Genomic DNA, 13,111 nt, shown 5'->3' on the forward strand with positions numbered 1-13,111 from the left:
TTTTAGATTTTTTATACATTTGCAAACATTTATAAAAAAACATGTTTTGCTTTATCATTATGGGGTATTGTGTGTGTGTGTGTGTACATTGATGAGGGAAAAAAACTATTGAATCAATTTTAGAATAACGTAACGTAACAAAATGTGGAAAAAGTGAAGAGGTCTGAATCCTTTACGAAAGCACTGTAGATGGACAAGTGACCGTTTAGGATCCAGGAGGCAGGAGGTTGCTGGGCCAGTTGCCCATGGGCGTTTACCTACACTGTACATGGAACCCAAAAGGGTTCGACCTGGACCAAAAGGGTTCCATCTGCAACCAAAAAGGGCTATTCAAAAGGTTATCCTATGGGGACAGCCGAAAAACCCGTTAAGGTTCTTGATAACACCTTTTGCAACAAAAGTGTATAGCCTAATCCCAACGCAATAGCAACACAATAGCAACGTTCCACCTCCTACTTACAGCAGAATCATGAGCTGTGACTCTTTCTTTTCTTGTCTTGAACTCTGGTGGGTGGTCTGCTTGGACTGTGGGTGGTCTAACACATATAAGCCCAGTGGTTGTGTCTTTACCTTTTACTTTTAAATCAATTCAAAAAAGTTTTAAAAAAGAAAAACAACAAAGTCAATACAAAAGTCTATGTTATAGTCATTTAGCTGATGCTCTTATCCAGAGCAATGACCTACAAATAAATGCTCTCGATGTCGTAAATCAGTGAAGGAACTGTCCTGCAGTAACCTTGAAGGTGTTTCACATGAGGAATGCATTCTTCCCATATACCGGTATACATAATCGTGTTTTCTGAGCTGGCCACAACATGACTTTTTGTCACAGTACATCGTACTCCGCTACAACACATTTCATTAAGTTTTCTAGTTCCTTAGAATGTGAGCTAAGAACAAGCTCATAACTTTAACATGAATGTTCATGACTGTTGTGGCAAAACTGATTCCCATATATTAGCCTATAATACATTGGTTATGATGTCCGAGTATTATTGAGCAAATGGCCACCAATCTCCTATACACATGTTTGGAGTACTGAGATTTTCCACCAAAACCAGTGACATTAATGGGAAGATCATGATGCCCATAAACAATGGAAATCAGTTAGACACCAACCCTTTTGTGGGGAAAGACTGAAAGGTGATGAAAATGGTGACACACTTGGGTGGGCAATAGTGGTCTAGACTTGAGCCTGGGTTCACTTGACCAGGTCTCAGACCATTTCGTATTATTCTGTACGTAAATCTGAGACACTCATTTAGTATGATAAGTTGCTAATTGGCTAAAATGCTCAAGTTGTCCGTGACAAGATTCGAACTCGCAACCTTTGGTTTGCTAGATGTTTGTGTTGTACGCCTACCCCCCGACCAACCACCCTACTTTCGTTTTTGCCTTAAGTGACCATCTGTCTTATGTAACCATACGAAATGTAACATTTCATACTAATTGGAGTGTCCCGGATTTATGTACAGAATAATATGAAATGCTCTGAGGCCAGGTTGGTTCACTTTAATTCACTACAGTGGTATGAGTGGTCTGTCTGTAGGTATTAAGGAAAAGTGAAAGTGCACACAGGGAGTTAGAATTGTCAGTGCTTGGTAGGCTATTTGGTAGCAGGGACGTCACTAGAGATTCATGGATGGGGGGCTAAGCATCTTTTAGGGGGGTCTGGGCATACTCCCCAGGATTTTTTTTAAAGCACCTAAAACATCTTTTCATCATGTATTTTTAGTAACAACGGGTGTAAAAGGTTATTTTTGTTCAAGGTTGGCTAAAAGTATACCTGTCTCATAGTTTATATTAGACACTGATCTATTATGACTTACTTAAATTCTATCCAAATAAAGAAATTAAAGTCAATGTTGTCCACATCCATCCAACACCAACAAAAGGCACAAAAATGGCTGTACTATGTTGCCCAAACACTTTTGGGATTTTATCTTGAGAGAGAGAGGGGGACGGATGGAGAGAGAGAGCGAAAGAGAGAGAGAAAGAAGACATGTCATATTATACCATTACAAAAAAAATCTTTAGTTAAGTTTCACCCTTTAAAAAAAATTGTTGCTCAAAATTAACCCAATAATTCAGACACATGGAACATCTTAAACAGTATCATCCACAATGGGGCAAACTAAATTCAACTAATGATCTAAATAAAATTTTAGGAATAAAATCGGATAAAAAAATATTTAAAAAAAATCCCAAACAAATATTACAGAACTGCTCCTCCTGCTTCTCTCTTTGGATGTTTATTTTGTGGGAGGACGCATCAATGTGTACCTCCTATTTTTTTAGGGGGCAAAGCGATCAATGACACTATTGTGGCTTAGTGGCCCAAGCGCTTCACCCTCAATGGACATGGCTGCAAGACTTGCAAGCCAGTTAAAGTGTCCAGGACTGCATTTATGGACCGCAGCTGCCATGCCCAGCGAGTGTTTGAGAGCTGATGCTATTCCAAGTTTCTTCCAAGCTTCTTTGAACTTGTGGTGGTTAACTAGGGATGCACTGAAAAATGAATACACATTCTCCAAGAAACTGAAAAACTCAGCAGCCTCCGGAATAGCCCTGCAAGTATGACACAACACCAAATTAAGCTCATGAGCAAAGCAATGTAGTCGTGGCCAAAAGTTTGGAGAATGACACAAATATTCATTATTACAAAGTCTGCTGCCTGAGTGTCTTTAGATATTTTTGTCAGATGTTACTATGGAATACTGAAGTATTATTACAAACATTTCATAAGTGTCTAAGGGTTTTATTGACAATTACATGAAGTTGATGCAAAGAGTCAATATTTGCAGTGTTGACCCTTCTTTTTCAAGACCTCTGCGATCCGCCCTGGCATGCTGTCAATTAACTTCTGGGTCACATCCTGACTGATGGCAGCCCATTCTTGCATAATCAATGCTTGGAGTTTGTCAGAATTTGTGGGTTTTTGTTTGTCCACCCGCCTCTTGAGGATTAACCACAAGTTCTCAATGGGATTAAGGTCTGGGGAGTTTCCTGGCCATGGACCCAAAATATCGACGTTTTGTTCCCCGAGCCACTTAGTTATCACTTTTGCCTTATGGCAAGGTGCTCCATCATGCTGGAAAAGGCATTGTTCGTAACTAAACTGTTCCTGGATGGTTGGGAGAAGTTGCTCTCAGAGGATGTGTTGGTACCATTCATTATTCATGGCTGTGTTCTTAGGCAAAATTGTGAGTGAGCCCACTCCCTTGGCTGAGAAGCAACCCCACACCATGAATGGTCTCAGGATGGTTTACTGTTGGCATGACACAGGACTGATGGTAGCGCTCACCTTGTCTTCTCCGGACAAGCTTTTTTCCGGATGCCCCAAACAATCGGAAAGGGGATTCATCAGAGAAAATGACTTTACCCCAGTCCTCAGCAGTACAATCCCTGTACCTTTTGCAGAATATCAGTCTGTCCCTGATGTTTTTCCTGGAGAGAAGTGGCTTCTTTGCTGCCCTTCTTGACACCAGGCCATCCTCCAAAAGTCTTCGCCTCACTGTGCGTGCAGATGCACTCACACCTGCCTGCTGCCATTCCTGAGCAAGCTCTGTACTGGTGGTGCCCCGATCCCGCAGCTGAATCAACTTTAGGAGACGGTCCTGAACTTGCTGTACTTTCTTGGGCGCCCTGAAGCCTTCTTCACAACAATTGAACTGCTCTCCATGAAGTTCTTGATGATCCGATAAATGGTTGATTTAGGTGCAATCTTACTGGCAGCAATATCCTTGCCTGTGAAGCCCTTTTTGTGCAAAGCAATGATGACGGCACATGTTTCCTTGCAGGTAACCATGGTTGACAGAGGAAGAAAAATGATTCGAAGCACCACCCTCCTTTTGAAGCTTCCAGTCTGTTATTCAAACTCAATCAGCATGACAGAGTGATCTCCAGCCTTGTCCAGCCCTGTGTTAACGAGAGAATCACTGACATGATGTCAGCTGGTCCTTTTGTGGTAGGGCTGAAGTGGAAATGTTTTTTGGGGGATTCAGTTAATTTGCATGGCAAAGAGGGACTTTGCAATTAATTGCAATTCATCTGATCACTCTTCATAACATTCTGGAGTATATGCAAATTGCCATCATACCAACTAAGGCAGCAGACTTTGTGAAAATGTATATTTGTGTCATTCTCAAAACTTTTGGCCACAACTGTTATTGCTAAAATATACTGAAGTATCAAAAGGAAAAGTATAAATATTTCAAATTCCTTATTTTAAGCAAACCAGACGGCACCATTTTCTGTTTTTTTATTAATTTACGTATAGCCTGGGGCTCACTACAACACTCGGACATCATTTGCAAACGAAGCATGTGTTTAGAATATTGGCCTGTTGGAAACTACAACTCCCTACTAAACTCAGCAAAAAAAGAAACGTCCTCTCACTGTCAACTGCGTTTATTTTCAGCAAACTTAACATGTGTAAATATTTGTCTGAACATCAGATTCAACAACTGATACATAAACTGAACAAGTTCCACAGACATGTGACTAACAAATGGAATAATGTGTCCCTGAACAAAAGGGGGGGTAAAAATAACAGTCAGTATCTGGTGTGGCCACCAGCTGCATTAAGTACTGCAGTGCATCTCCTCTTGGACTGCACCAGATTTTCCAATTCTTGCTGTGAGATATTACCCCACTCTTCCACCAAGGGACCTGCAAGTTCCCGGACATTTCTGGGGGGAATGCCCTAGCCCTCACCCTCCGATCCAACAGGTCCCAGACGTGCTCAATGGGATTGAGATACAGGCTCTTAGCTGGCCATGGCAAGAACACTGACATTCCCGTCTTGCAGGAAATCACGCACAGAACGAGCAGCATTGTTGGTGGCATTGTCATGCCAGGATGAGCCTGCAGGAAGGGTACCACATGAGGGAGGAGGATGTCTTCCCTGGTAATGCACAGTGTTGAGATTGCCTGCCATGACAAAAAGCTCAGTCCGATGATGCTGTGACACACCGCCCCAGACCATGACCACCCTCCACCTCCAAATCGATCCCGCTCCAAGAGTACAGGCCTTGGTGTAACGCTCATTCCTTCGACGATAAACGCGAATCCGACCATCACCACTGGTGAGACAAAACCGCGACTCGTCAATGAAGAGCACTTTTTGCCAGTCCTGTCTGGTCCAGTGACGGTGGGTTTGTGCCCATAGGCAACATTGTTGCCGGTGATGTCTGGTGAGGACCTGCCTTACAACAGGCATACAAGCCCTCAGTCCAGCCTCTCTCAGCCTATTGCGGACAGTCTGAGCACTGATGGAGGGATTGTGCATTCCTGGTGTAACTCGGGCAGTTGTTGTTGCCATCCTGTACCTGTCCCGCAGGTGTGATGTTCGGATGTACCGATCCTGTGCAGGTGTTGTTACACGTGGTCTGCCACAGCGATGACAATCAGCTGTCCGTCCCGTCTCCCTGTAGTGCTGTCTTAGGCATCTCACAGTACGGACATTGCAATTTATTGCCCTGGCCACATCTGCAGTCCTCATGCCTCCTTGCAGCATGCCTAAGGCACATTCACGCAGATGAGCAGGGGCCCTGGGCATCTTTCTTTTGGTGTTTTTCAGAGTCAGTAGAAAGCCTTCTTTAGTGTCCTACGTTTTCATAACTGTGACCTTAATTGCCTACCGTCTGTAAGCTGTTGGTGTCTTAATGACCATTCCACAGGTGCATGTTCATTAATTGTTTATGGTTCATTGAACAAGCATGGGAAACAGTGTTTAAACCCTTTTTACAATGATCTGTACAATGAGTTATTTGGATTTTTACGAATTATCTTTGACAGACAGGGTCCTGAAAAAGGGACGTTTGCATCGCACAGCTTGATCTGATTTATCTCTAGAGAAACAGAAAAACCCAGAATTAAATGGAATTCAAATAGTTGAACCGACATCGGTCAATTAGTTATTTAAATAACTGACATTTCGGTTAATCGCTCAGCACTACTTTACGTTAGGATACATTACATTGGCCTACCAATGTAATAGCGGTCATAGTACATATAGATCACATTTGACCCGTTCAGTATGATATATTATGTTCGACTGCTTTAGTATGATATGCTACATTTGACTGCTGTAGTATGATATGCTATGTTAGGTTAGGGGTTAAGGTTAGGGTTAGGGGAAGGGTTAGCTAGCATGCTAAGTAGTTGCAAAGTAGCTAAAATGTTGCTAATTATCTAAAATGCTAAAGTTATACGCCCACCCATACACCCCAACTAACCATCCTCCTTTCCTCCAAAGAGCCCTCTCGTGGTCTCAGAGCTGTCCTTAGAGCTATGAGACAGGATTGTGTCGAGGCACAGATCTGAGGAAGGGTACCAAAAAATGTCTGCGGCTTTGAAGGTCGCCAAGAACACAGTGGCCTCCATCATTCCTTTTCACACATACCAACAAATGGCTGTGATCATTCTACAGTGGTCCCTGCAGCGTAAGCTCAAACCGGTGTGATTAGAATGCTTATTTAGAACGTCCAGTTTCGATTGACGCAACAATCAGCATTTGAGCTGGCCACACTGTTTTTTCACAGAAACATTTTGCACAAACACAGTCCTTACAAAGTTATGTCCAGAATGTGATCAGTTTATTTTTGGATGCAATATTCAGACATTCACAGAAGTAGCTACAGCATAACACAATCATCCAAACCGGAAAATGTAGGCTACATTTGTCCTAGCGTTAACTGAGGAAAGATTGACATAACACAAGCGGTCATATTTTTACAACTCTCGGCTGACAGAAACTACAATATGAATTAGCTAATAGCAATTACTATTTACAATTAATCACATCACAGGTGAGCTCACCATTGATCTAAATAATTGAGTAAAACACTTTCTAGAAATCGAAAGTAATCCGACGATTGATAGTTTGTGCGTTGTGAGTGTACATTTTCCTTTTATTTGAATAAAATGACGCCAACAAAACAACAAATGAAAAACAACCGTGAAGCTTAAGGGCTATGGTGCCACAAACAAAGACAACTACCCACAACGAAAGGAGGGAAAAAGGGCTACCTAAATATGGTTCCCAATCAGAGACAACGATAGACAGCTGTCCCTGATTGAGAACCATACCTGGCCAAAACAACGAAATACAAAAACATAGAAAACAGAACATAGAATGCCCACCCAAATCACACCCTGACCAAACCAAATAGAGACATAAAAAGGCTCTCTAAGGTCAGGGCGTGACAGTACCCCCCCCCAAAGGTGCGGACTCCGGCCGCAAAACCTGAACCTATAGGGGAGGGTCTGGGTGGGTATCTATCCGCGGTGGCGGCTCAGGTGCGGGACCCTCGTTGCCGACCCCGGACTGGGGACCCTCGTTGCGGGCCCCGGACTGGGCACCTTCGTTGCGGGCCCCGGACTGGGCACCTTCGTTGCGGGCCCCGGACTGGGCACCCTCAATGCTGGAGACTCCGGACTGGGGACCATCGCTGGAGGCTCCGGACTGGGGACCATCGCTGGAGGCTCCGGACTGTAGGCCGTCGTGGGAGGCTTCGTGCCTTGACTCCTCACTGGAGGCTTCTTGCCATGGATCATCACTGGAGGCTTCTTGCCATGGATCATCACTGGAGGCTTCTTGCCATGCATCATCACTGGAGGCTTCTTGCCATGGATCATCACTGGAGTGAGGAGAAAAATATTTGGGAGCTGCCTCTCGGGCTTTCGTGACCGGGTCTTGTCCTCTGCCATTCTCTCCTCCCCGGTCCAGCTCGTCCTCCAGGTTGGCGCACGCTGCTTGGTCCCTTGGTGGTGGGTAGTTCTGTCACGGCCGTTGCTGGAAGAAGTGGAGCAAGGTGCAGCGTGGTGAGCGTCATTTTCCTTTTATTTGAATAAAATGACGCCAACAAAACAACAAACGAAAAACGACCGTGAAGCTTAAGGGCTATAGTGCCACAAACAAAGACAACCCCCCCCCCCCCCCCCCACGAAAGGAGGGAAAAAGGGATACCTAAGTATGGTTCCCAATCAGAGACAATGATAGACAGCTGTCCCTGATTGAGAACCATACCCGGCCGAAACACAAAATCATAGAAAACAAAACATAGAATGCCCACCCCAAATCACATCCTGACCAAACCAAAAAGAGACATAAAAAGGCTCTCTAAGGTCAGGGCGTGACAACGATCATTCACTTCCCTTCATTCACTTCCGGAAGTTTACCCGAAAGATAAGTGAACCATAATTCCTTCACCTCATTATAACATATTTGGTCTGACAGACGTTTACGTGACACCCAGAATGCATTGTATAATGTCAACAAACATAGTGCCACACATAGCAGGCAAATAGCTTAGCATTAGCTCATTATAATCAGTACAAACTAAAAAAGCATTTTACACACATCATAGTTGTCCAATACAATCTATGCAATAATCGGAATGCATTATTTGTCACCAGTTCTTGAAAACATGTATAAAACTGTAAATACGTTATGCTACATACATACATACACTACCGTTCAAAAGTTTGGGGTCACTTCGAAATGTCCTTGTTTTTTGTCCATTTAAAATAACATCAAATTGATCAGCAATACAGTGTAGACATTGTTAATGTTGTAAATGAATATTGTAGCTGGAAACGGCTGATCTTTAATGGAATATCTACATAGGCGTACAGAGGCCCATTATCAGCAACCATCACTCCTGTGTTCCAATGGCACGTTGTGTTAGCTAATCCAAGTTTATAATTTTAAAAGGCCGTAACATAACAAAATGTGGAAAAAGTCAAGGGGTCTGAATACTTTCCGAATGCGCTGTACATCTGGTGTTTCTATGTCAAACGGTTTGGTTATATTTCAGTGTTCTGTGATGTATACAAAGTGTAATATTTGGATGCAAACAAAACATTGAATAGATTTCTACTCTATATCTGACATGGTACATGTGTCTTATTGTTTTAAGCCCATAATCATGTGTGAGAGGTGTACTTTTGTTTCAACGTATATTTGTTTAAGACTAAGAAACACTCTGTGTGACCCTGATTTAGCCCCCTGCAGTAAAAGTAACCTACTGTCCATACCAAACACAATTTATCATACTAATTTGAGTGTCCCGGATTTACATTTACTATGTTACGTCTATCATACTAAATGGATATTTTTTGTCAAATATAATATGTTTTGCTCTGAGACCAGGCTGCATTGGTAGGTGGGAGTGTTGTAGACCCACTGGTTAGACTCAGCTAGGCATGCTGCCCACAACCCCCAGCCCCCTATCCCTGTAACCATCAGCCCGGCCTTCTCCTTTCCTGTCTCAGGATGCGACGGACAGCGTGACGTCCCACTAACACAGTGAGACCAATGAAACAGTCCCTGTCCTAACTTCCTTGCTGACTGTAATGTGTTTACGGCCTGAGGCGATTACAAGGAAGCAGCTTGCAGAGTGGAGCAAATGGGGAAGGCCGGAGGCAGCTAGGCAGGAGGCAGCTGCTGTTTCCTATACTACTACGCTGCAGCAGGCAGCGTTAGCAGCAACAATCACAGCCTACCTGGGGTAGAAAGGGAGACGGGCAGGATGCCATTGTGGAGAAGTGGCTCCCGGGCCAGGCAGCAAGGCTCAGAAAAAGCCAATGGACCACCCACGCCCAAGGCCAGGTAGGCTCATACTAGGCCCTTATAGGCCCTAACCTCAACTCAACTCTGGGTTCATGGGTCTGTGCTGCTGGATTATGTAAATGAACTCTCTTCCCTTCTTACTGGACATGTAATTGACTGAGTTACAGTGTTGTCATATAGAACTTAATTCTGAATGAAAGGATTACTTCTACCAATGCTCTTGTTTTTACTCTGAAGCGCAATACATTGTGTGCTGGGAATAGAGAAACATTTTTGAGTACTGATTGATTGATAATGAGCTGTGTTGTCAATTTACAACCGATCAGAGCACTAATCAGAGCACTTGCTTCACTGAGCCTTCCGTCTTCCCTCCATGTACTGTGGTGATCACCCGTTGAAAGAAAGTCTCTGTCCCAGGTCTGCATTAGTCTGGGTACCGGTCTTTTTGACATTTGGGAAATGACAGGCGTGGTAAGGAGTGGAATGTTATAGCTGAACAGAGACTCCAACCAGGCGAGGTCTGCATGACTTAACTGTTGAATTCTCTAGTACATAAGAGGATTCCAAAGGAATTCAGCTGTTAGGATTAAGAATGTGGCCTAGTAGTCTCCAGTCTATCAGTGATGAGATGACCGAATAGATTACTTCATTACTTGACTTGTTACCCATTGGGTTACTCTGGGTTGTGACAGTCCATGTAGCAGATAATGGACCTTATCAGATATTTATGTAGTTGGTGCTGTACATTAACACATTTACATGGGTTCTAACTTGAACAATTATTTGTTAGTTTACGATTGTACAATTTATTTTCCGCACATATAAAAACCATGAAGACTGCCGGAAAGCCCCGAACGCAAGATTGTAATTTTCTATGACTCACACAGTATAGGAATATATTGCCTGTAGCCTAATGTACATGATAAACTGTAAGTGACACTTTTGGATTTTTCTACAATATTCACAACATATTGCTACAATTACAGTCTTTATAGAAAGTGAATTCTCTCCACTCTCTCCCTGGTTTTAGCTTGCGGCTATCACTGTCTAACTGGCTAGGTTTAGGATAGTTACTAGTCCATACTGGTGACAAACTTAGCGATGTTATCGACATATGGCAGTACACAAACAAAATCTCTCTCACTTACAGTGTACTGCAAGAAATAGCCACAAATTCATTCAGAAATGGAGGAAGAGGATAGCTAGCTCTAGCAAGCTGACGTTATCTGCTGCCTCTTCAACAAGAACATCCCAAAATAAACTTTCCCATGGATCAAAATCCACAATCAAACCCCTCCAAAGAAAGCCGATCAGGGATTGGCGATCAGATCCATAGCCAAAGCATCGCATTTCAGTTTAGCCCCCACTCGGCAGGCCAATATAGAAAAGTCCCCCAGAGCCACAGAACAACCAAATTACCGCAACACGCAGTCGCCACAAACACCTTGAAAATGACTCTTTCCCATAGGCTTGTATTATCTATGACAGTGTCAGCAGTTAGCTACCAACAGCTGGCAGACATGTTTAAATTTAGTTAGTTTTATCGGTGTTATTTAGATGGAAGACATGAGCTAAATGCGGTAGCTCTATAGCTAACTAACATTAGCATAGAGGTAGCAAGCTCGCTACCGATCTCTTTCACTTACCCGGGTTCACTGAAATCTCAGGGGAATATTCCTGTGGTTGTAAACACCGTGTGGGACTTTCTACGGATAGTTCTGCTCTGAGCCGAATGTATTTAGTTTCAAATGCTTCAAGACGGGTTTTCTGACAACAACAAAAACAAAGCCTAATAATAGCCCTTTTCATACCTTTCAAGAAACTACTCTAATGGGTGACCTGATTATAAAAGCACATGTAATATGCTACTTGCTTCACCACTTTCCCGCTTCTATACAATAGGCTGTAAGGTTCATTAAATGTTGAATCAAAATGTAAGTATATCGGCCTGAACTGCTTATACTGCTCTAAGCATTTATCTGATATCAATATTGAAGATAATGTCCGACTTACATTTGACATACAATGAGGAGAATTTTGATATCAAGCTGGTCTGTTGTTGATAGTCTCAAAACAACATTATCCCCCCCCCCCCTTTCACCCGATGTAGCCTGTCTGTTCTGTTTACATCGTCTCCTGAAAAAGTAGTGTTGTCGGGAGTGGAGAAAATGAAAGAGGGAGAGAGAGAGTGAAAGAGAGAGAGAGTAGATGAGATAGGAAGGATGAGGTTCATTGGCAGATAATGCTGGCAGGCCTGTTCACCTGGCTTTCCCAACCCCGTCACCTTACACAGGTATGGTGACCCTTAATAACCAGGTGTTTACCTTCAGGGAACGACGATGTCACTACAGCTGTCTTCCTCATTTTGATTTATTGGATTGAGCTGATGGAGATCGTATTTAGCTGTAAAATGAAAAAATAAAATAAAAAGAAGAGTTTTGTGAATACGCAATACGTTACGTTAACATTTTAGTCTTAGTAGTTTGCTACATCTGCTACAGCAAACCAACGTATGGTCTGTGTGAATGTGGATGGTAAAAAGGAATGATTCGATTTTTTGTGTGTGTCAGTTTAGTGGAATTAAAAGGGCCACTGGTTTCTGATCTTGGTAGGTCTAATCAAGGTGGGAAATTCACTTTTTGGTCCACCGGCCGCAGCCAAATGTTTTTCAGAAAATAAATAAAGAATGAAGATAAATCACAGAAAACAAGGTACCCCATCCCGCTTTCACCACTCTAGCATTGAGATTCTCTCTTCTAGAACACACACACACACCCACACACACACACCCACACACACACACCCACACACACACACACACACACACACACACACACACACACACACACACACACACACACACACACACACACACACACACACACACACACACACACACACACACACACAAACGTGTGCTTTGAATTTTTTTAATGCTCTCAAATGCTCTGTGTGACCACCCACCAATGTGGCTGGTAAGAATATATATTATCCAAAATCTACCAGCATTTCCCACCCTGGGCCTAATTATCTTCTATATGTCAACATTTCTGTTATCAATAACCTATCAGCTTTGGTGCACTGACATTGTCTTAGTTGGAGTTGATTTGTGATGGGAGTTTGTTTTGGACTTGGACTGGAGGGAGCTGCAATGTGTGTTTCTGTGAAAGTTGTGTGTGCTTTGTGGGCGGGGGTGTTGCTAATCCACTTTGGCTCTAGATGTGTGGTAGTATAGGAGCCAGGACTACAGGGTTAGGGTGTGTCCCCAGAGGGAGGGGACAGCTAGCTAGGTGTTGATGACTGAAGTGGTGTGGAGGCGTTAGCCACCATCACTCGCACATTCCTTCTTCCGTCACCCCACACACCTCTAACTCTACATGCACTTGGCCAGCAAAAGCCCTGGAGCACTGACCGATTTTTGATTCGAGCGGAAACTGAAGATAGATTGCTATCCTATTCGAAGACTGGTCAAAGCCAGTTGATTCTGCTGTTGGAGACATTTGTTGAGTGGGAGGACATGGGAGGCAGAAAGGA

General features: G+C 43.3%; 1 protein-coding gene across 1 annotated transcript in view; it reads left to right on the forward strand.

Moving 5' to 3' along the window:
• The first annotated feature begins 9,430 nt into the window (after positions 1-9,430).
• Positions 9,431-13,111, forward strand: part of LOC120065569 (rho GTPase-activating protein 40) — a 31,553-nt gene continuing 27,872 nt past the window's right edge. The window contains exon 1 of the mRNA XM_039016633.1: positions 9,431-9,616. Within this exon, the coding sequence (XP_038872561.1) occupies positions 9,537-9,616 (80 nt within the window). The 5' untranslated portion in view covers positions 9,431-9,536. The remainder of the gene's footprint in view (positions 9,617-13,111) is intronic.

The sequence above is a fragment of the Salvelinus namaycush genome, chromosome 20, assembly GCF_016432855.1.
Source record: "Salvelinus namaycush isolate Seneca chromosome 20, SaNama_1.0, whole genome shotgun sequence".
In the NCBI taxonomy this organism is placed as follows: domain Eukaryota; kingdom Metazoa; phylum Chordata; class Actinopteri; order Salmoniformes; family Salmonidae; genus Salvelinus; species Salvelinus namaycush.